At 40.2% G+C, this 21,565-nt stretch overlaps 2 protein-coding genes across 3 annotated transcripts; both read left to right on the top strand.

The window, feature by feature from the left end:
* The first annotated feature begins 75 nt into the window (after positions 1-75).
* Positions 76-10,226, top strand: LOC149702153 (ATP-dependent translocase ABCB1-like). 2 transcript variants are annotated; one of them, XM_089865946.1, is made up of 20 exons: positions 76-209; positions 3,599-3,843; positions 3,930-3,978; positions 4,033-4,253; positions 4,322-4,579; positions 4,635-4,806; positions 4,873-5,184; positions 5,244-5,357; positions 5,431-5,541; positions 5,603-5,932; positions 5,997-6,329; positions 6,407-6,682; positions 6,745-6,930; positions 6,986-7,249; positions 7,318-7,622; positions 7,693-7,833; positions 7,897-8,251; positions 8,311-8,517; positions 8,587-8,733; positions 8,788-10,226. In XM_089865946.1, the coding sequence occupies exons 2-20, from the start codon at positions 3,605-3,607 to the stop codon at positions 9,025-9,027; spliced, it is 4,260 nt and encodes a 1,419-aa protein (XP_089722072.1). In that variant the 5' UTR covers positions 76-209; positions 3,599-3,604; the 3' UTR covers positions 9,028-10,226. The 2 variants fall into 2 exon arrangements, with proteins under 2 accessions (XP_089722072.1, XP_089722073.1); XM_089865947.1 differs by lacking the exon at positions 76-209 and adding an exon at positions 3,080-3,412.
* Positions 10,227-15,479: 5,253 nt separating this feature from the next.
* LOC149702154 (ATP-dependent translocase ABCB1-like) lies at positions 15,480-20,997 on the top strand. Its single transcript, XM_089867072.1, has 21 exons — positions 15,480-15,511; positions 15,573-15,621; positions 15,677-15,846; positions 15,912-16,175; positions 16,255-16,426; positions 16,490-16,801; positions 16,862-16,975; positions 17,041-17,151; positions 17,216-17,341; positions 17,395-17,769; positions 17,830-17,991; positions 18,051-18,278; positions 18,336-18,542; positions 18,601-18,780; positions 18,848-18,931; positions 18,991-19,194; positions 19,262-19,503; positions 19,578-19,907; positions 19,983-20,010; positions 20,102-20,308; positions 20,376-20,997. The coding sequence occupies exons 1-21, from the start codon at positions 15,480-15,482 to the stop codon at positions 20,727-20,729; spliced, it is 3,951 nt and encodes a 1,316-aa protein (XP_089723198.1). The 3' UTR covers positions 20,730-20,997.
* The last annotated feature ends 568 nt before the right edge of the window (positions 20,998-21,565 follow it).

Raw genomic sequence — 21,565 nt, forward strand, 5'->3', positions numbered from 1 at the left:
TTCGAGCTGCCTTGGAGTTTTCATCGCCGGCAAAGAAGTTTGTTTATAGTGGGCTAGTATACCTTCACTTTTAAAGTTATCTTTCCCGGCCGGTAGTCAGTCCATCAGCTTTCAGTCGCGGTCCAAGCGCCTCCTTATTTATTCAAATCGTTACGAGTTAACTTATTCGTCTTATCTTTGACTGAAGCTGAGCACTCTTCACATTTTTGGTAAGTACTCTTTTATTTAATGAAGTCTTTTGTGGTGGAAAACCATTTTAAATGGTTTCAAGCCACTTAAGGTATAGTTTACGTGAATTACGTAAGGACACTCGAGTGTTCCCATCATTCTTAATTGCCTAGAGACGGTGGTGGTAGTTTTTTGTAACTTGACCCAAGGTTTATTGCCATACCGAGAAATAAAAAAGAACTCATTTTATATCGTACGGGACATGATACGTTAAAAAGGCCACGGTCACTCGCGGATCTCCGTGCAGACCGGGACACAGAGTCTCCTCCGGCTTGCTTTTAGAGATCGTTATTTGTTAGCCAAAAGCTAGCGTGTGCCCTTGGAGCTCTGGAAAGAAAAAAAGTTACAAAATCCAAGTACGGGCCGGTATCATCAAATTATTGAGGCGTGAAGACCTGCCTTAGCACCCTTCCCCGTTGAACCTAACCAAACGTAATAAAAACCTTTACCTAACCCTAATCAAACCCAACCTAACGCAGCGTCAATATTACGACAATTATTGACACAGCTAGCCTAGAATTATGTAGTCTGTACAGGACGCTGTTAAGTTTATATTTTAGACTTCGGTGAGGGCGAAAAAGAAGTCATTAAACTCGATAATTTAGCAAACCTTCCGTGGTTCGGTTTTCACTCCGAAATATCCAACGCAAACAAGACGCTCAAAGTGTATAATAACCTTGAAAAACACTATTAATAAAATTAAATTTAATACCTTACATACAATCAACTTTTAGGGGCGGATATCTATTTTTGTTTGAAATATTGGTAAATAAGTTTAGTTTGCGAAATTAGTTTCCGATAACTCGATATTGGAACAAAAAAAAATCCTATTAAACTCTGTACTTATCCTAATCGAAGCGTGCGGTTACTAGAAAATCGACCTTTTTCTTAATTGACTTCAACTGTAGATAATCGAAGAGCGCGGCTAGATTACAAACCCCGATAACCCAATTAATTTTACGACCTTAATCGATATACGTTTTATTTCAGATTAATTCAACGTATAAATAATATACTTATTAAATTTACTATATTGATCAGAGTGGTGATCATTAGCAATTGCCAAAGACGACTTAAAATATTTCTTTTTTTAAAAAATTTATTGGGGAAAGTTCAATTCAAAATATAATTATACATTTTTATACGCTACTATCCCTTTAAAGAAGAGCTACATTTAAAATAAGATATACTTTAAAAGGCGTTGTACTTTGAGTTTGAGACGTTCTAAAAGATGGGACGTTTCGGTTAGTCAATTTCGCTTCGTATATTATAATAAATACACTTTATAGTATTCTCCAAGGACAAATATTGAAGTAACACTACGTATGTATACTTCGTGTATCCAAAATGCATAATATGTAAACATATTTCCGACTACACCCTAAAAAACAAACTATTCCCTATTATTACGTTCTCCACGCTAGAGGATATCAATTTTTTTTTATTCCTTCTAAGTTGATTGGAAAGAAAACAGTACGACACACCTCGAGTCCTCGACACGCCGGCAAAAATAAGTCAATAATGTAGTATTTGTGACCACCATTATTCCAATTTTTTAAAAAAAAGTCAATGGGAATTTTTGGGTCAAAGCAAGGCGCTCAACGTATAAAGACTTCATTTTTCGTGGGAATTTGAAAGTAGTTGTTTCGGTTTTTCAGAAAAATCACCAATTTCAATGTTTTGCAACAGATAAAACATATTTTGTAAGCAAAAATATATGTGTTTAACTATAAAACTACGTCACAAATATGCAAAAGTCCACGGAAAATTATAAGGTTTGCCTTACACTGGGACTTGAAGTAGTTATTTTTTATAATCTCGGGACAAGGCGTCGTATAGGGTGCCGCAAGGTCTTGTAATTTATTAAAAGGGCCTCTATTAAGAATCTATCGATTAGTGCGTTAAGATGCGTCTTATTAAATGGTCAGGTTATAGAGCAAACTCAAATTTAACCACTTGACGCCCTCATTTGTATAGTCATTAAATCAAAGAAATATTCCAAAATATGCAACGGGTAATCGTCAAAAACTCAATCTCCAACTTCCTGCTAATTGAGACGCGTAATCTGTCTTTAAAGGAGCTACAACTTCAACCTTGAAAGATGAGCGTGTAACATTTTGCGCGGGAAATTTGCACGCGACCATTTATCGCTTTTACTATACAGTGGGTGTTTCCCGCGCTTTTTCGACCATCGATTGTCATAGACACGAAAACATGTATACGTGACCCAGAATACTTAATAACCCTAAATCCGAACATTTAGATACAATTCGCGGACAGAAGGTATTTTTCGAATATTCTCTATTTACAAACGCGTATGGTCGAGACAAGGTAAATTGGGGTCACGAACTACGTTTAATGAACGTGGTGGAAAGGACCTGGGCGATTAAAAGCGTGTCTCGGCTTGCCCAAAAAATAAATATAGTAAATCCCATTTTACAACCCTTTAGATAAGGATTCCATTTTGGCAAAATATTTACGAACAGCTCTTTCCTTGAGGAAAATATGAAATAAAATATATCTTTATGAACCTCCCAAACAACTTCTCGGAATTATTATATAATAATAAAATAATAATAAAATCTAAGCAACTTCCTCTTAAAGTCCCTATAATAAAATTAATAAGAAAATAGAATGGCAAGAAGACGCAATTTCAAGTTCAAAAATCAAAGAAATTTTCCTTGAACATTGACCCATATTATTGAAGAAATACAATTGAAACAAATTTGTTTTAAATTCGGAAGAATTCCAAATTTCTCGAGAAATCCAGGCTCTTTAAAAATGTGTCAGTTTTAAACAACGCTTTATTTTCGTCAATTGATTCTTTTTAAGGTTTCGTCCTTGGTGAGATGATAAGTGAACAACTCGGAATTTCATATATATGGCAGATTAGATTAAGTGCAGGCGGAAAAAACACACTATTATTTCTTCTAAATTCAAGATTTCTTCAATACAATTTTATATAATAAAATATCAAGGTTTTTACTACGTAAGGCTAAAAGTTGCGGGAGTTATCAGTGGCCAGCAAAAGTTGAAGGGTGTTTGCACCTTCATTGAGAAACGAGTTTATCTTATCGGGAAAATTGCACCGTTGAAACGAGTCTTGGCGCCTTACAATCTCTCTAGATTACTATTTTAGTCTCTAATTTAAAGGTTTAGGGCGAGAAAGAGGGCTTAACCTTAGGTAACCTTAACGTTTATCCAAGATTACGCAATCTAGAATTCACCTTTCCTTTAAGTCACGAGGCACGTGATTATGTCTTCGGATAAAGAACAAATAGATAACGAACTTAACTTTTATTAGTTAAAAAAGAAAAGCTAACCTTAACGAAAAGGAACTAAATTAACAGCAAGTGGTATTTGTCCACAGCCGGCCATGTCACTCACGAATCACGCTTCCAACGGCGTTAATAACAGTATTAATGTGGTAGCCGACGACCACAGCGTCAATGAAGTACCAGATGCTAAAATAGAAAACGGACACGGGTCGAATGGGACAGTCCCGCAAAATTTGGAAAAACAGAAATGGGCCGAAAAAGTATACGCGTTCCCGGACGTGGTCAATGACGTGTCCGATCAAAATATAGACGATACCGTCAAGAAGAAGGACGAAGGGTAAGAGAGCTTCATTAAGAGAGCTTCATTAAAAAAACTCAATAATTACCCGTATTAATTTAAATAATCTTTAATTAACGAATCAGATCCGATAAGAAGGAAGAAGCGGTGCCAGGCGTGTCTTTTTTCGCATTAGTAAGTTCATTTCGACATTAACCTAATCCCTTCATTGATAACTTTTGATTACAGTTTAAATACAGTACCTGCCTTGACAAAATATTAATTTGTATCGGAGTTCTAAGTTCATTAGCGTCCGGTGCCAGTATGCCTCTAATTATAATCTTCCTCGGAAACATGTTAGAGTCATTCGTGGGCTTCGAGACCACGCAAGGTGACCAGATTTGCAACGGAACAACCAATGAATCGATTATAAGTACGACGCCGACGTACGGAACCACGGAAACAACTACGTAAGACACGTCGCCGCCGCCCTATAAAGATTGATTAGGCAGTCCTAAGACAATTACTTTTATCCTAGGTTCATGGACACAACGACGATAGACCCGAATATTTTCATTAACAAGTTGCTAGAGGAATGCGCGCAATTCGCGGGCAATATGTCCTTAGTGGGGGCCGCGTGCTTCGTATTAAATTATATTACGGTCTTCACGTTAAGTTGGTCGGCCGAAAACCAAGCCTTGAGGATACGCCAACGCTTTCTACAAGCCGTTCTAAGACAAGATATTGGTTGGTACGATACCAACGAAACTGGCGATTTCGCCAGTAGAATCACGGCGTAAGTTATTTAACTCACGAAACGAGTACACCATCTTAAAGGATTAATTTTGTAGAGATCTTCAGAAAATTCAAGATGGTATCGGGGACAAAGTCGGGATATGTATTTACTTTTTCTCGACAACAATTATCAGTATTGTCATCGCTTTCGTCTACGGATGGAAGTTGACTCTGGTTATCTTGTCAGCTATGCCCGTCATGATTATTTCAACAAGTATTATCGCCATGGTGCGTACGAAAACCTCAAACTGACCGTCACGAGAAATGTTAATTTTGCTTAAATATGAAACGCAGATTCAGTCAAAAGTCGCTGGAGACGAACTCTCGGCTTACGGTAAAGCCGGGGCAATTGCCGAGGAAGTTTTGTCTTCCATCAGGACAGTTGTCTCCTTTGGTGGCGAGAAAAAAGAGATTGACCGCTACGAGAAGGAGCTATTTGCAGCCAAGAAGAACGGTATCAAAAGAGGAATGCTGACCAGTATCGGAATGGCCACCTTTTGGTTCTGTATCTACGCTAGTTACTCGTTGGCGTTCTGGTACGGCACCAAATTGGTTCTCGATACGCGATGTACTACCAACGAATATTCCAGCGGAAAAATGATTGTGGCAAGTAATTAGGGTCGAGTTAAAATTAATTGTCAGTAATTTTTGGGTGAACATTTCAGATTTTCTTTAACGTTTTAACTGGTGCCATGTTTGTCGGACAGACGGCTCCTTATATGGAAGCGTTTGCAACGGCGAGAGGGGCGGCTAGAAAGGTCTTTGACATCATAGCTAGGGTAATTAATATCGTAACACGAAATGTCCCAGTACCGTTTGATTACGAAAATTAATATAAGTGACATTTAAAAGGTACCACCTATAGACAGCAGTTCCGATATGGGTGAAAGACCACGAGGTTTATCGGGAATGATCAAAATTACGGACGCCTTTTTTCGGTATCCATCCAGACCAGATGTTCCGGTAAAATAATAAATATTTTACGTCGTAACCGAGAAAAATTAAATTGGGACCCTTCGTGCAGATTTTGCGAGGATTCAACGTCGAGGCGGTTCCGGGAGAAACTGTAGCTCTGGTTGGATCAAGTGGCTGCGGTAAAAGTACCGTGATTCAACTGCTTCAGAGATTCTACGATTTGGACCAGGGACAAGTACTTATCGACGGGAAAGATATTAGATTACTCAATCTGGGATGGTTGAGGGACAAAATTGGCGTCGTGGGACAGGAACCCGTTCTCTTCAACACGTCCATTGAAGAAAATATAAGATACGGAATGAAGGAGGCCACGGACGAACAGATTATACAAGCGGCCAAGGAAGCCAACGCCCATGATTTCATTACTAAACTTCCCATGGTATGATAGTAGCTAGTTAAGGAGACACGTTTTATAGGTTTTATAATGTTCGTGAAATATCCAGGGTTACAACACGGAGGTGGGCCAAAGAGGCACGCAGCTAAGCGGAGGTCAAAAACAGCGAATCGCCATCGCCAGGGCACTGATTAGAAACCCTAAGATTCTACTATTGGACGAAGCTACTTCCGCCTTGGATAACGAGAGCGAATCCATCGTTCAAGCCGCCTTAGACGAAGCTAGAAAGGGCAGAACTACCATAGTAGTGGCGCATAGACTTTCCACCATTCGTAACGCCAATAAAATCGTCGCCGTAGACAAGGGGGCAGTCATTGAAGAAGGAACTCACGATGAACTGATGGAAAAGAAAGGAGTCTATTACAACTTAGTTTTGGCGCAGGTACGGTTACAGACATTCGTTTCTCGGATTAGCCACAAGTTGATCGCTTCTTCATAAGTACTTTCAAATGATTATAGGCCGTCCAACAAGAGAAGAACGAAGATGAAGGACTCGAAGAAATAGAAGAAGACGACGAAGGTGTCGAAGAAGGAGGCGTGGAGATAGTAAAGCGACCACACTCGGCCAGCACCATCAGTGAAGTGGGCAGCCCGCAAAGAAGACCCGTGTCAAAAATAATAGAAAGACAAATGAGCGTCGCCAGCAACAAGTCGTACGAATCGGGTGAGGGTAGAAGACCAACGTGGAGGAGACAATCCAGCGTCTTGAAAAACCCCGAGGACCACAAGAAATTGGTAAGAACCAGCGTATATAGAAAATGTCCCGAGTGTTGAAAAAAATTTCAACCTGATCGAAGATGGAATACGCGGCTACCGCGGACGAGGAAGAGTTGGACCCTGAAGAAAAGAAAGGATTGGGGACTTGTCAACTGCTTAGACTAACGGCCCCCGAATGGCCTTACACGACCATGGGCTGCCTGGGATCATTTCTCATCGGATTTTCCATTCCAATTTACGGAATATTACTAGGAGACATTTTAAAGGTAAGATTCGCGGTCGAGAATCGAAAGCCAGAATTATCGCGCTGCTTTTTTTCAGTCAATGAACAAACCTGACGCAGTTGCTATAGAGGAAACGAATTTCTATTGCATTATTTTCTTAATCATGGGAGTGGCTTCGGGTCTAGTCGTCTTCATGCAAACATTCTCCTTCACGGTGGCCGGTGAATGTCTGACTCTGCGACTACGAAAAATGGTTTTCACCACGATGGTTCGACAAGAAATGGGATGGTACGATCTACCGAGTAATAGCACGGGTGCGCTTTGTTCCAGACTGTCAGCGGACGCTGCCCAAGTACAAGGGGTAAGAGGATCAATTTATTCAACGCCGAATTCAGTTCCCGATTAACCTTTTTTCGTAATTCCTCAAAGGCAACCGGTTCAAAAATGTCCACTATGATTCAATCTCTAGCTACCTTGGCAGCGGCCATTGCGGTCGCCGTCTATTTCAATTGGAAAATTGGATTGGTGGTCTTGGCTTTCGTGCCAGTGGTACTACTTTCGGTCTACTTCGAAAGTAGAGTCATCGCGGGCAATTTATTGGACGAGAAGGCGGCCTTCGAAAAGGCCACAAAAGTCGCGGTCGAAGCCATCGGCAATATTAGAACCGTCGCTTCTCTACATTTAGAACAGACGTTTTTCGACGCTTACGCCTTGGCTCTTGCCGAGCCTCACAAGTATGTCACGACAATTATAACTAGTTCGTATTGAAAGGACAACGAAGTAAGAGATTTAATGCCGTTTTAGAATGGCCAGAAAGAAGGCTTACTTGAGGGGTTTAACCTTTGGCCTTTCTCAATGCATACCGTGCCTGACTTACGGCGCTTCTATGTACTACGGAAGTACCCTGATTGCTAAAGGCGAACTAGATTACGGGGATTTATTCAAGTACGGGCGAGACTTTAACCGTTTCAGTTCAACACATCCTAAACGTACGCTTTTTCCTAATAGAGTTGTCGAAGGAATTATTACCGGATCTATGATTATCGGTCAAGCCGTAGCTTTCGCCCCTGACGCGCAAAAGGCTAAAGTTTCGGCTGTCCGAATTTTCCGACTCTTGGAGAAAGTCTCCGAAATCGACCCCTTTTCGGGAAAAGGCGTCAAACCCGTCGAAAGCCGAGGAGAAGTCGACTTCAAAGACGTGGCCTTCACCTACCCTACAAGACCGACGGTTAAAGTCCTCAGGGGACTCGGTCTCGAGTGTCGTCAAGGAGAGACCATCGCCCTCGTGGGCTCCAGCGGATGCGGAAAGAGCACCTGTATTCAGTTGTTGCAAAGGTTTTACGACCCTGATCGGGGCGACGTGGTAAGTAATTAATCTTTCAATGATAAATACCGATTGCGCTGATGATTTGAAACTTTCAGAAATTGGATAGAGACACGATTCAGTCCTTGGAGTTGGGTTGGTTGAGATCTCAAATGGGGATAGTTTCTCAAGAACCAGTTTTGTTCGGTTATTCCATTAAAGAGAACATCGCTTACGGTGACAACACGCGCCAAGTACCCATGGAGGAAATCATCGAGGCTGCCCGCAAGGCCAACATACATAATTTTGTCTCATCCTTACCCGCGGTATCTTCCCTTTGTATTATAACCAAAAGCGTATCGAACACCGTATAACGTATCCGATTTACTTTACAGCAATACGACACTAACGTCGGGGACCGCGGAACCCAACTAAGCGGTGGTCAAAAGCAACGGATAGCCATCGCGCGTGCGCTAGTTAGAAATCCTAGAATTCTTTTGTTGGACGAAGCTACTTCGGCCTTGGACTCCGAGAGCGAACAGGTATGACGCGGTCCAAAGCGAATGAACTCAAAAGTATAAACGTTCTCTCAACAGGTTGTTCAAGAAGCGCTAGACAAGGCCAGCGAAGGGCGTACTTGCATCGTCATCGCCCATAGACTATCAACGATTCAAAACGCCGACCAAATCCTAGTCATTCACAAGGGAAAGGTCGTCGAGAAGGGAACGCACAGGGAACTCATGGCCAGCCAAGGATTCTACCACAAACTACACATGGTCCAAGGGACCAAAAACGAAAGCGACTCCGCAGCCGTCACGAATAGTCAAACGTCCTAAACGATAGTTTTATAAATATTTTTATCCATCGATGTTTAAAACTCTTTATAGATAAATATTTAAGGAATTTCCAGTACAAAACGACCAACTAACATTATTTTCTTAAATGTATTACTTTGTAATTAAAAAGAATAACTAAAACAGGGTATAGCTGTAAAAGCTAGGCGTAACACTGTCAGACAAGTGTACAAATTTTAATCATCGCTTTGCCTTAACGCCAGGAGGATTGGTGTAACTTGGTAAAAAGCCCCCCCCCCCACTATTTTCTATCTAGTCTATTTTACATTAATCATCTACTCCGTATTTAATTACGAAACTTTAATAAACAAACTTCTTTCGTCTTACCATCCATCCGAGGTCCTTCCAATTGGAACTATTTTCAGATTCATCTGACTAACGTTTTACCTGAAAAATGTAAAACAAATTACAATTTCAAACTAGAGTTCGCGAGTGAACAATCATAATTTTCATAATCGAACATTAGTCAGGATACCCAACGCACAGCCATCCCCTTTACATTTACGTAATGATAAAAGATATTATCTTTTATAATTATTCTTCAACTCGCGATTTACAACATGTAACGTTGCAAAATCAATTTTTTATCTAACTCAGCACATAATCGGCGAAACGAACGTAACATTTATGACAAGATGCCCTAAAACGGCTTTTTTTAAATAAGTATCACACTCTTTTTGGATTTATGTGACGAAACGCCTAAGCTCCCTCATAAACGAGGTGTAATAAAGCTTCGAGGCACATTTATGTGCAACACAATTGGTCTTATCTAATTTTGATTGCGAGCCGCGGCTTTAACAAGCGCCTTATGTCACGCCATTTACGAAATTCTATACAGTATCTGTATTTTCAGAAACTTTAAACTGTGGTTTTGAATTTACAATTAGTGTTATATTTATAAATATTCGCATTACGAGGCCTTTACTACGCTACACTCACTTAAGCGCGATTATAGTTAAATTAAAATTGTTAGTTAATATTTCCTAATGATTGCCTTCGATCGTTTTAGCAAGCTGTGATTTTTGTTAAATATATATATTGGCTATATATCGTTACTGAAGATAATGTTTAAAATGTTGTATATCCTATAAAATTATACGAAATGTTTTACGAAAAAAAATGTCTACGTGGAAATGTATTTGATGAACTATTATTAAAAATATTGTCGGTTAATTACGAAAGCGCAATTTTATTTCGCCGTTAATTAAGCTTATCATTTTGAAGTGAAAAAATGGTCACTCCTTAATGGAATTTAGCGGTTCTCGTATAAACCAATTAAGGGATAGAATATTTTCGAGTTCTATTCAAACACACTCGAGGCCTTAACTATAACTAATTAGACAAACAATTGACGAGTGGCCATCAGGGAAACGTTCCGAGTAGATACGTAACTAGAGCAAAACCAGCGATTGTGTCGCCCGACGAGAACCGGGTAAGTCAAACCGGCAAATAGTATCGATCAAGGACCCAGGTTTAATATCCAAGATTTTAACAATTACAGAAAACTGAGCGCATCCTTAAAGATGCCACCCATCAATCGGATGCCAAAGACGAATCTGACGAAACGCCGACGCAACTCGTTCCAAGTGAAAAGCTACTTCGCGGAACAAATTTCATCGAGAAACGTCGTTCAGAAATTGGTCTTCATTACCAGTTGGCTTTTCGCCGTTTACTGTTTCCTGTTTCAACACATCTACGTCGTTTTGATCCTAACCAGTTTCGCCACCAAACATTCGATAATCTGGCAGATGGTACCGCGCTTGATCAGCTGCTTGACATCGGCCGTGGCCTTTGACCTTTGGATATACAAACGCCGAACGATTTTAAAGTTCAACAGTAAAATGGAACGACATTTGAAAACCATCATGAATGATTACCAAATTGACAGAAATTTACCCGAAGCTAGATTGTGTTTACTAGGAGGTTCCTTGTACATCATATTTTCGGTGATAATTGTCGCGTTAGCCACCGTTTTTTCTCCCTACAATAACGAACTCGATATTTGGGTTGAAAATTTATGTATCGTTTGCAACGCCACCAGCATCGATAGAAGTACCCATTCGATGGTGGCGTTGATAGATATAGTTAGTTACACGTTGGGAACGGTCGGGTCCGGCGTCATAATTCAAGTTATGTTCGTTTTCGTTTGTTTATCGCTGGGAGCCTTAACGGGAATCGCTTACAAAAACCTCAAATTTCGCTTTAAATCCAGACTGGGTCAATCCCGGGGCGAAATGATAGAGGAACCGCTAAAACGCGACGAGATCATTAGATACAGGAAATTATGCAAATACGGTAAATCGATGCTAAAGCAAATCAATCACGTTTATTCAACCGTGTTTCTACTATGGTACGGCTCTTCTCTATTATGTACGTGTTTGGCCGTCACCGAAATGCTATCAAAATACCCGACATTGAAAGCTATAGATTACGGAGTGTATTTAGTCATTTACGGGCAGTCTTTAGTCGGAGTTTGGGTCATTTCCATCGTGTCATCCGATATACCTCAAAAGGTCAGCAAGAATGTCAAGTATTTCCAAGAATTAACCATGAGTTATAAGCACATACAAGCTGACGTTTACGGAGAAATAAACATTCTAATCACGCAAATTAATTACCCGCCGTGCGGGGTCATGGTCGGGGATTGTTTCTTGATAACCAAAAGCTTCTTTTTGTCGTACTTGGGGGTCATTTTAACTTACGCCGTTTTGTTAATTCAGCTCGATCCCAACCTGGTACAAAAATTAAGATTAAACTACGATAATGGAACGTAGTTTAATTCTAATTTATAAGAAGGATCTGGAATGGAAAATTAACGTCAGGCGTCTATTGTATCGTCGTTCGTCTAATTAAATGACCTAATCTTATCATTTAATTGATAAGGTTACGAAACTAAACTCTCGTTAATTTCATCATAATTTTTTAAGACGGGTCTCGTCTTCAAGATCATATTGACATCGATTTTAGGCCACGCAAACAAAAATATCGGCGGTGATTTTTTAGATCAAGAGCAGTTGGCAAAGTAAGTCTATCGAAGTATAATAAAAGGAAGGCCTTTTATACTTCAATTTCGAAATAAGGGTTCAAGAAAAAAAATGTCTGGTAATCAGAAGATGGGAGTTTTTTTACGAGGCGTTATTGGGTGGTATTAAGAAAGAAAACTCGAAAATCATATCAAAGACGATATTCGATATGAATTATTACCTTTTATTGGATGGATATATAGTTAGTCTAATAGGGGAAACCAATTGAAAGGGGGCAATATTTTGGAAAAACTTTCAAGGAAAAACCTTTAGTTTTTGACGCTTTGAAGTCTCTGATATGGGATATTATACACTCGAGTGTGCTGGATTATCACCCAGATACCCACACCCCCTCTTCCCCCTCTCTCTCGCTTATACAAAGATACGAGAACCCATTAATAAGAAGTTAAATAACCAATGAATATTTAGCCACGATTTGCAGATCTTAAGGTCACATCAATAAAAGCCTATATTAAATCCATTTTAGAAAGAGTTGACAAAAGAAGTTCTCAAAACAGAGACGTCAGAAAGCGACTGTCACGGGTGAATCCAACGACATCCCTGGTAACTTCCGTTTAGTTTACTTTCCTAATAATAGATAAGGCCGAGCTCTTATTGTTACCTCACTTTGTTGGGTCGGGGTAATAAATTGCGTACGAGCTAAAGGTTTAAAGGCCCTCAAAAAGATATATCGGGGCATATAGCTTGGCCCGTTCTTAACGACGAGTCCTTTTACCTCGGTGATCTCTCATCCGTCTGGATGGTACCTACAACCTTCCCGCCGCTCCATCACTTTACTTCTGCCTTGCCGGAATACTTGTATTATTATAGAACCTTTTAGAGCCAATCGTGAGTATACTTTTATATTTATTTCATATGTCTATTCGTAATAATCACCGGGAAAATAATATTCATTTTAATTCTGATTAATTTGATTATATTTAACGAAAGAATTAATGATTACAATTAGTGTTGAAGCGCGGGTGTATTATGTTTATAATAATTTGCCCGTTCTTTCGTTTGTAGAAGGTAACGCTACTAAGTTATAATTTTAAAGTAAATAAACACCTAACTACGAGTAATTACGGTAGAATTTTACATTGGCCCTATTTCAAAGGCAAAATAATCTTAAGAGTCGACGTAAGTAAAATTGGAGAGTGTCCGATCCCTAAAGACACTATCTAAACGAGCTTAAAGTAAACGAAATTGATTTAAGAGTCTAAGAATTTCGAACAATTTTGACGCGAGTCGCGCTAGACGGCATGGTTGGAGAAAACGGGGAAAAAGAAAATTAAATAAATATTTTTTCTGTTGGAACTTGAAAAGCGGGGATTATTGGTGCTATTTATAGAACGGGCCGAGCTCGCTCTCTCTCCGAGGGAGAGATTTGAAAAAGAACCTAAACAGTTTTCTGGCAAAAGCGGAAGGAATTAGCTTTTGGCCATGGAAACCTCGATTGAAGGTCTTAAAAATATATGGAAATTGAGACGGTTAGGGCGGTTCCGATACAATGGACAAATATTTTAAATCTGAATTAAGAGTTTGATTGACGGATTTAAAGCTTTGGCTTAAACTTTAAAAATATGGTTTGGAAAATGTTACGAGCAGTTCGTCTTTACATTACATAAGTCGACTTCAAGAAGGATAACTGAACCATAAGTATATAATTATTTAACACCATATTTAAAATATAATATTATTATAATTCAACCTGAAATATATAATCATATTCCTTCCATTTTAACTAATATAGTTAATGAGAGACTCGTCAGCGTTCTTAAAATCACAAATATAACCGGGGTTTTACACTTTCCATATTTCTAATTACTTTTCGTGAAATTGATAAGAATTCCCAGATGGTAGGAAATTTCGCCGTAAAGTAGATTTGTAGCGCACTCTAATATACGGTAAAACTAATCTGAAAAGGTCTTTTTGCGTACGAGATAAACACTTTCGAGCCACCAGACCAAAATGTGCCCTTTCCTTTAAGAGGAGTCGAACAATTATTTTAACCTGACGAATTTTTTCATAACCAAGTGACCGACCTTGAAACTATGGTGATTTAGCTAATCTAACCGCCTTACCGATGACTTTCAATATTTTTTTTTACCTTTGTTATTGAATAACAATGCAACACTTGTAAGTGCGCAAAGCGACAGATAAAAATTTTCCCATGATACGCTTGGCGATACGACGCTTTATTTTTAAGGGGTGACTGTCTTTTAAAGGGGGTTACCTACTCGCTCAACAAGTGTTTCTTAAAATGGAAACTTTATATCATTACAATTGGTTGGCTTATCGGACCCTCGAAGTAAAGTTAGATAACTTGATTAAATTCACGTGGCTACTGATCCCTCATTGGGCATTTATAGTTGAGAGGCGGGACTAGTCACGTTTTAATCGCGGTACTTAACGCGGTTAACCAAATGACCAGATAATAAATTGTTACCACTTATGGTATTACTAGGCCTACGTAACTCCGGGTGATGGACGAGCGAGTTTTATTAATTAATGCTCGCGTTAATTAACAGTTTAGCGAATGTCCGGATTGATTAGAAGCGACTCGGGTAAAGTTGGAACAAACGGGAGCTTGGATAACCTGACCAAGAACAAGACATCTTCGGAACTGATCGAAATCCCCCTCAACACGAACCAACAAGAAGACAACAAGAATCATTTCAAAGAAAAGACTAACAATCACGACACAAAGGGACATTGCAACGACGACAAGTACGTTAGGCCTAATATTCATGGTTTGGCCTATTAAAAACTGACTTGTAGTTTCACGGGTTTTGAGTTGAAATTACTTGTGGTAGGGCTATCGTTTAAGCCGAGACTTCGTTGATACCAACGCGTTCCGAAACCAAGTCCTTATCTACGACCTCTACAATTAAACTAAATAACAAAATGATAATTACCAATTTCCCTTGTTAAAGATGGGTAGAATGCAATAGCGTTTCTTAAAATACAACTTAAAACTTATTAAATTAGCCGTGGTTTTCGTGATTCTAACTTGACTCGGCAAATATTTTGCACCCAAATGAGGCCCCGCGCCTCTGAAATCACAAAGTTCATTTGAGAAATTTGATATATAATTTTTAAGTTCAGTGGAATCTATGAATCATCAAACATAAAAAAACGCCTTTTGGTAAAATAGACCAAACGGGTGGTTAATTTGTTGACGAAAAATAATTGGAGCACGGTTTTCTTCCGTGAACTTGAAATAAAATTTTTTAAATAATTTTAGAATAAAATCTAAAGGGATAGTGGTTTAATAATTGGATTTAAAGGCCTACTGACTTATAAGCGATAGATTTTTTTCTCCAATTAATATAATTGAAAAGGTTAATCATATCTATTGTTGTCACGGTATTTAAGATCTAAAAGAATTAAAACTTTGGTTTACGGATAATGTTTTTAATAAAATCACGTTGGATATCTCCGTAAACCAAAGTTTTAATTCTTTTAGATAATATAATTGAATTTACGTAAATATTTATATAGTAATGGCGAGGAAAACGATGCCCTGACACCCATCGCGTTTTATAGCTTGGTAAGTACTTGGGTGAATTCATGAGTCCATTACTTCAACTTGTACCATTGAATAGTTCCGGTACAGCACGTTCACGGACCGTATCCTAATCGCGATAGGATGCATCAGCGGCACCATCTCGGGTGCGACCAACCCGGTCATTATCATCCTGCTCGGATGGATGCTCGAGTCCTTCGTCAAGCTGGACAACCTGTCCGCCTTCGACCGATGCCCGACAAACGGAACGTAAGTTAACGATACATCTCAATTACCTTCGCTCAATTTAGACGAAAAAATGTCTCGTTTCGCAGATTTCCCAACGCTACAATCACTCCCGAGGAAGAACAAGCCTTCATGGATGACTTTGTTAAAAAATGTTTGACTTTCTCGTTTGCCATGATCGGCATATCGGTTGGTCAATTCATTCTGAGTTTCCTGATCGTCTTCACGCTCAGTTGGGCCGCCGAGAACCAATCGCTGCGCATACGGAAGGAGTTTATGCGCGCTGTCCTCAGGCAGGACATTGGCTGGTACGATACCCACGAAACTGGAGACTTTGCCAGCAGAGTTACAGCGTGAGAACAATTTACTTTTCTCTCGATTTTACCGAGAAACGACGGAACGATCAATCCGTAACGATTCTCGCTTTTTTAGGGATCTCATTCGAATTCAAGACGGAATTGGAGAAAAAGTTGGCATTTGTATATATTTTTACTCTACCATGTTGATCTCTATCATCGTGGCCATGTTTTACGGATGGCAACTGACGTTAGTCATCTTATCAATCATGCCCGTTCTAATGGCATCGTCCACGCTCATTGCCAAAGTAAGAATTAGTCAATCTGTCCATTCTCGGCGTAGTTGTTGACGTCTTACAAAATGATTCCAGATTCAAGCGAAGATATCCGGTAACGAATTATCGGCTTACGGTAAAGCGGGCGCCATTGCCGAAGAAGTACTATCGGCAATTAGAACGGTCGCTTCGTTTAACGGTGAAAGGAAAGAAATCGTTAGGTACAGCAAAGAGTTGTTATCGGCCAAGAAGAATGGCATTAAAAGAGGTTTGCTAACAAGTATCGGGATGGCCATCGTCTGGTTTTGCATTTACGCCAGTTACGCTTTGGCTTTCTGGTACGGTTCTAAGATGGTACTCGAATCCAGATGCACCGACCACGAGTACCATTCGAGCGATCTCATTATCGTAAGTATTAGCCAGGCGACGAGTTCTCGCCGATAAATAGTAACATTCCTACAATGACAGGTGTTTTTCTGCGTTTTAACCGGCGCTATGTTTGTGGGCCAAACGGCTCCCTACATGGAAGCGTTTTCCATGGCCAAAGGAGCCGCCTCGCAAGTATTTAGTATCATTTCACGGGTACGCTACTATCTCTGATTTTCAGTCAAACATTTCGCTTAAACTAATTTAAATTAATCATATAGGTACCTCCGATTGACAGTAGTTCAGAATCGGGATCAACTCCGACTGAATTCGTGGGCCATGTTAAATTTATCAATGTCAAATTTCGATATCCATCCAGAGAAGATGTACAGGTAAATACAACTAGTGTCTCGCTTAATTTCAATTGGCACAGTTTAACGAGATCTTTTGCGGCAGATATTACAAGGATTTAATCTAACGGCCATCCCCGGCGAAACGGTAGCTTTGGTCGGATCCAGCGGATGCGGCAAGAGTACTGTCATACAACTTTTACAACGTTTTTACGACATCGACGAAGGACAGGTAATTACCGAAAGCTATTTTCCAAATGCGCTTCTAAAACCCTCGCTTTACAGATACTAGTTGGAAATCGCAACATTAAAGAATACAACGTTGGTTTTCTTCGAGACAACATCGGAGTCGTAGGTCAAGAACCGATTCTATTCGCCACCTCAATCTACGAAAACATTCGATACGGTTTCCCCAAAGCTAAGGAGGATGACGTCATACGTGCCGCCAAAATCGCCAACGCGCACGACTTCATTTCCAAACTGCCAGAGGGATACAACACCCAAGTTGGTGAAAGAGGAACCCAACTCAGCGGAGGACAGAAGCAAAGAATCGCCATCGCCAGAGCCCTGATCAGGAACCCGAAAATATTGTTATTGGACGAAGCCACTTCGGCTTTGGATACCGAGAGCGAATCGGTCGTACAAGCGGCTTTGGACGAGGTACGTCAATCATTAGACGCGGCGAATGATCTCCTATCTCAAAATTTACAATATTCTTAGGCCAGAAAAGGCAGGACTACGCTAGTGGTTGCCCATAGATTATCTACCATCAGGAACGCCGACAAGATCGTGGCTGTTGAGAAAGGACGCGTCAAGGAAGTCGGAACGCACGAAGAATTAATTAACGCCAAAGGAATTTATTACCAGTTAGTTGAAGCTCAGGTAGTGGATTATAATAATTAACGTCTCTTTTCGCAAATACTAACTTGAAATTGATGTAGACAACTAAAAAACTGGGCGATGAGGAAGACGAGACCGATGACGAATTTGATGACCTGGAAGAAGAAGTCGAGAGAAAATGGGCCCAACTGCGATCGCGTCATACCAGCATTACCAGTACCGTTTCCTCCAAATCCGGCGACTCAATTACTCAACCATCGTTAGCGATGCCTCCTCATCTTCACAGACAATCCAGCGGATACAAAATCAAGAAAGAAGACCTACCAAATGTAAGGGAAAGTTAGGTTTCTGGTGAGACGGGAATTGAAAGATTTTGGTACCTTTAGACTTTAACGAAGAGAAGGAAGGCCTCACCGGCCGAGGTCGAGGAAGAGCTAGAAGACGAAGAGGACATTAAAGAGGAGCCGCCCAAAGGCAGACTGTTGAAGTTGATGGCCCCCGAATGGCACTACACGACTGTCGGTTGTATCTCGGCTCTAATTATGGGGCTGTCCATCCCCATCTACGGTATCATTTTCGGAGAGATATTGGAAGTAAGTCATCCTGAAAAATATCACCTACTTCAAAATTGAACGGGTTTCGTTTTTGCAGTCATTAAACAAGCCTCTAGCAGTGGCTCAAAGTCAAACGCACGTTTACTGCTTAGTGTTTTTGGGCATGGGAGTGGCTTCGGCTATCGCGATTTTCCTGCAAACATTCATGTTCACCATCTCCGGGGAAAGTCTGACCACGAGACTCCGGGAGCAACTCTTTAAAACTATGATAACACAAGTATTGACCTCAGATTGAGCCTGGATAATTTGAACGTTTTAATTAATCTTAACTAATATCTATGTAGGAAATCGCATTTTTCGATGATCCGAAAAATGGCACTGGAGCTTTGTGTTCTCGACTGGCGTCTGATGCCGCGCATGTCCAAGGGGTAAAAGAATATAACCAATTAAAATTGAAAATGATTCTAATCGAAGGCGTTCTTCGCAGGCAACTGGTTCGAGAATCGCCACGATTCTTCAAGCGGGTTCGACTCTGATTACTTCCATCGTTATTGGACTAATTTATAACTATAAAATTGGACTGGTCGTCTTAGCCTTCGTTCCCTTGGTTCTATTGGCAACCTATTTCGAAAGTAAAGTCGTTTCGGGGCATTTGATTAACGAGAAAAAGGCCTTCGAAGACGCGACGAGCGTAAATATAAAAATTCCTGCCGCTTTTCCAGTTCAATTCTAATTAACCGTAAACTAATTTGGAATAGATCGCGGTTGAAGCGATAGAAAATATCCGAACCGTGGCTTCTCTACACTTGGAAAGAACGTTTTTCAACAATTACGCCGCGTCATTGCTGAAACCCCATAAAAGTTCTCATAAGAAATCCTACACCCGAGGTATTTCATTCGGTATTTCTCAAATGATGCCCAATTTGGCGTACGCCGTCGCCATGTACTACGGTAGCGTTCTTATCAATCAGAAAGAACTAACATACGGAGAGCTATTCAAGTACGATCAGCCAAAATTTCAATTCGAAACACAGCGATGTCCTAATTTACGTTACAATTTTTATTTTGCTACAGAATAACCGAAGGCGTTATCTTGGGTACCATGATGATCGGAATGGCCGTAGCCGTGGCGCCCGATTACCAACGCGCCAAAGTCTCGGCTTTGAGGATATTCCGATTGTTGGACAGAGAATCGGCCATCAACCCGTTCTCCGTCGAAGGTCAACGTCCTCAGGGACCAGTTAAGGGCGAAGTCGAATTCAGGAACGTTCATTTCCGATATCCGACCAGGAAAAACGTTCAAGTACTTCGTGGAATTAATTTCAACATATCGGCCGGTGAGACCGTGGCGCTAGTCGGTTCCAGCGGGTGCGGTAAAAGTACTTGCGTTCAATTGTTACAAAGGTAAGCGTCGCTCTTCGACTTGACCTCTCTCTCAAGACAACTATTTAATAAAAATAAATTATTATTATTATGAAGGTTTTACAACTCGGAGAAAGGCGAAACGGTGAGTACTCACGGAAGATTTTAATAAGAAAAAAATTAAAAATATAAAATTTCAAATCAATGGATTGTGTTGAATATTTTTTTATTGTCAGTTTGTGGACTCCGCTAACATTCAACAATTAAATTTGGCTTGGTTGAGGTCTCAAATTGGAATAGTCTCTCAGGAACCCGTACTCTTTGGATATTCCATCGCGGAGAACATCGCCTACGGTGACAATTCCAGGGACGTTAGCATGGATGAAATCATAGACGCCGCCAAAAAGGCCAACATTCACAATTTTGTAACAAACTTACCGTTGGTAAGTTCGTAAAAAAAAATACCCGAAAATAAACAATAGCTAATGATTACAAATTTCTTCATTGCAGGGTTACGACACGAACGTCGGTGACAGAGGTACTCAGTTGAGTGGAGGTCAAAAACAACGTATCGCCATTGCGCGCGCCTTGGTCCGCAACCCGCAAATCCTTCTCCTAGACGAAGCCACTTCCGCCCTGGATACGGAAAGCGAGAAAGTCGTTCAAGAAGCGCTGGACGCGGCAAGCGAAGGCCGAACGTGTTTGGTCATCGCCCATAGATTATCGACGGTGCAAAACGCCGACAAAATTTTAGTTATTCACAAAGGGAAGGTGGTCGAACAGGGAACGCATTACGAATTATTGGCGCAGGAGGGTTTTTATAACAAACTGCATTCCTTGCAAAATGGATCCAGCGATGAGTAAAAAACATCCATCTTGGTTTAATCGCGCAACTTTATTTTAACTTCAACCTATTTAATGTTCGAGAGATTCTGATTTTTTTATATATTATATTATCATAATTTATATTCGTACAAGTCTTTTGATCATCTAGTTGAATTTATTAAATACAAACTATTTAATTAACTAAATGGTGTTTGAATAAACGACGCAAACCTATTTAACCTTTGGACAGGGTGGCTCGGGTCTCTAAACTCGGAGGGGCGAGGAATCTTATGCCTGGAGCACGCGCCAATTTTGGGAAAGTTAAAAAAAGGTTTTTGGGATGTAGGCTTGTCCTATCCTTGCACGTGCAATATTTCTGGAGCTCGTGAAGTTCCAAGGTCCATCTAGAAACACGTTTTCTCAATGAGGGTTTTGTTTTTCTTGCTTTTTCAATCCGAACCACGCTGTACCCATGTACTTAAGTCTTAGAATATATCGTGCAAGTACACGACACTTGCCAATACAATGTCGAGGCGCGTGACTTTGTTTTCTTCGATACGGAGGGTACACGCCATTATTGTACTTAGTTACAAGGGAGGAGGGGAGGGGAGGGGTGAGAATATTATTCATCTAGATGGCATTTCAAGAAAAATAAAAAGTAAATTACGCTCTCGATCTCCATAGCGACGCTACGCACAACAAAGCATTGAAAATGTCACTTCACTTCACCTACATCGCAAATTACTTGAAGGAAATTAAAATAGGAATGTTTCACCTCAAAGATATTATTGATCATTGGGCAGTAATACCTCCTATTACACTAAGTTTGACCATTGTGTCAGGGTCTTTCTTAAGGACCAATTGGTCCAATATAA

Source organism: Phalangium opilio, unplaced genomic scaffold (assembly GCF_054372755.1).
Source record: "Phalangium opilio isolate 3A_F unplaced genomic scaffold, DU_Popi_V2 ptg000017l_1, whole genome shotgun sequence".
NCBI classification, from domain to species: Eukaryota; Metazoa; Arthropoda; class Arachnida; order Opiliones; family Phalangiidae; genus Phalangium; species Phalangium opilio.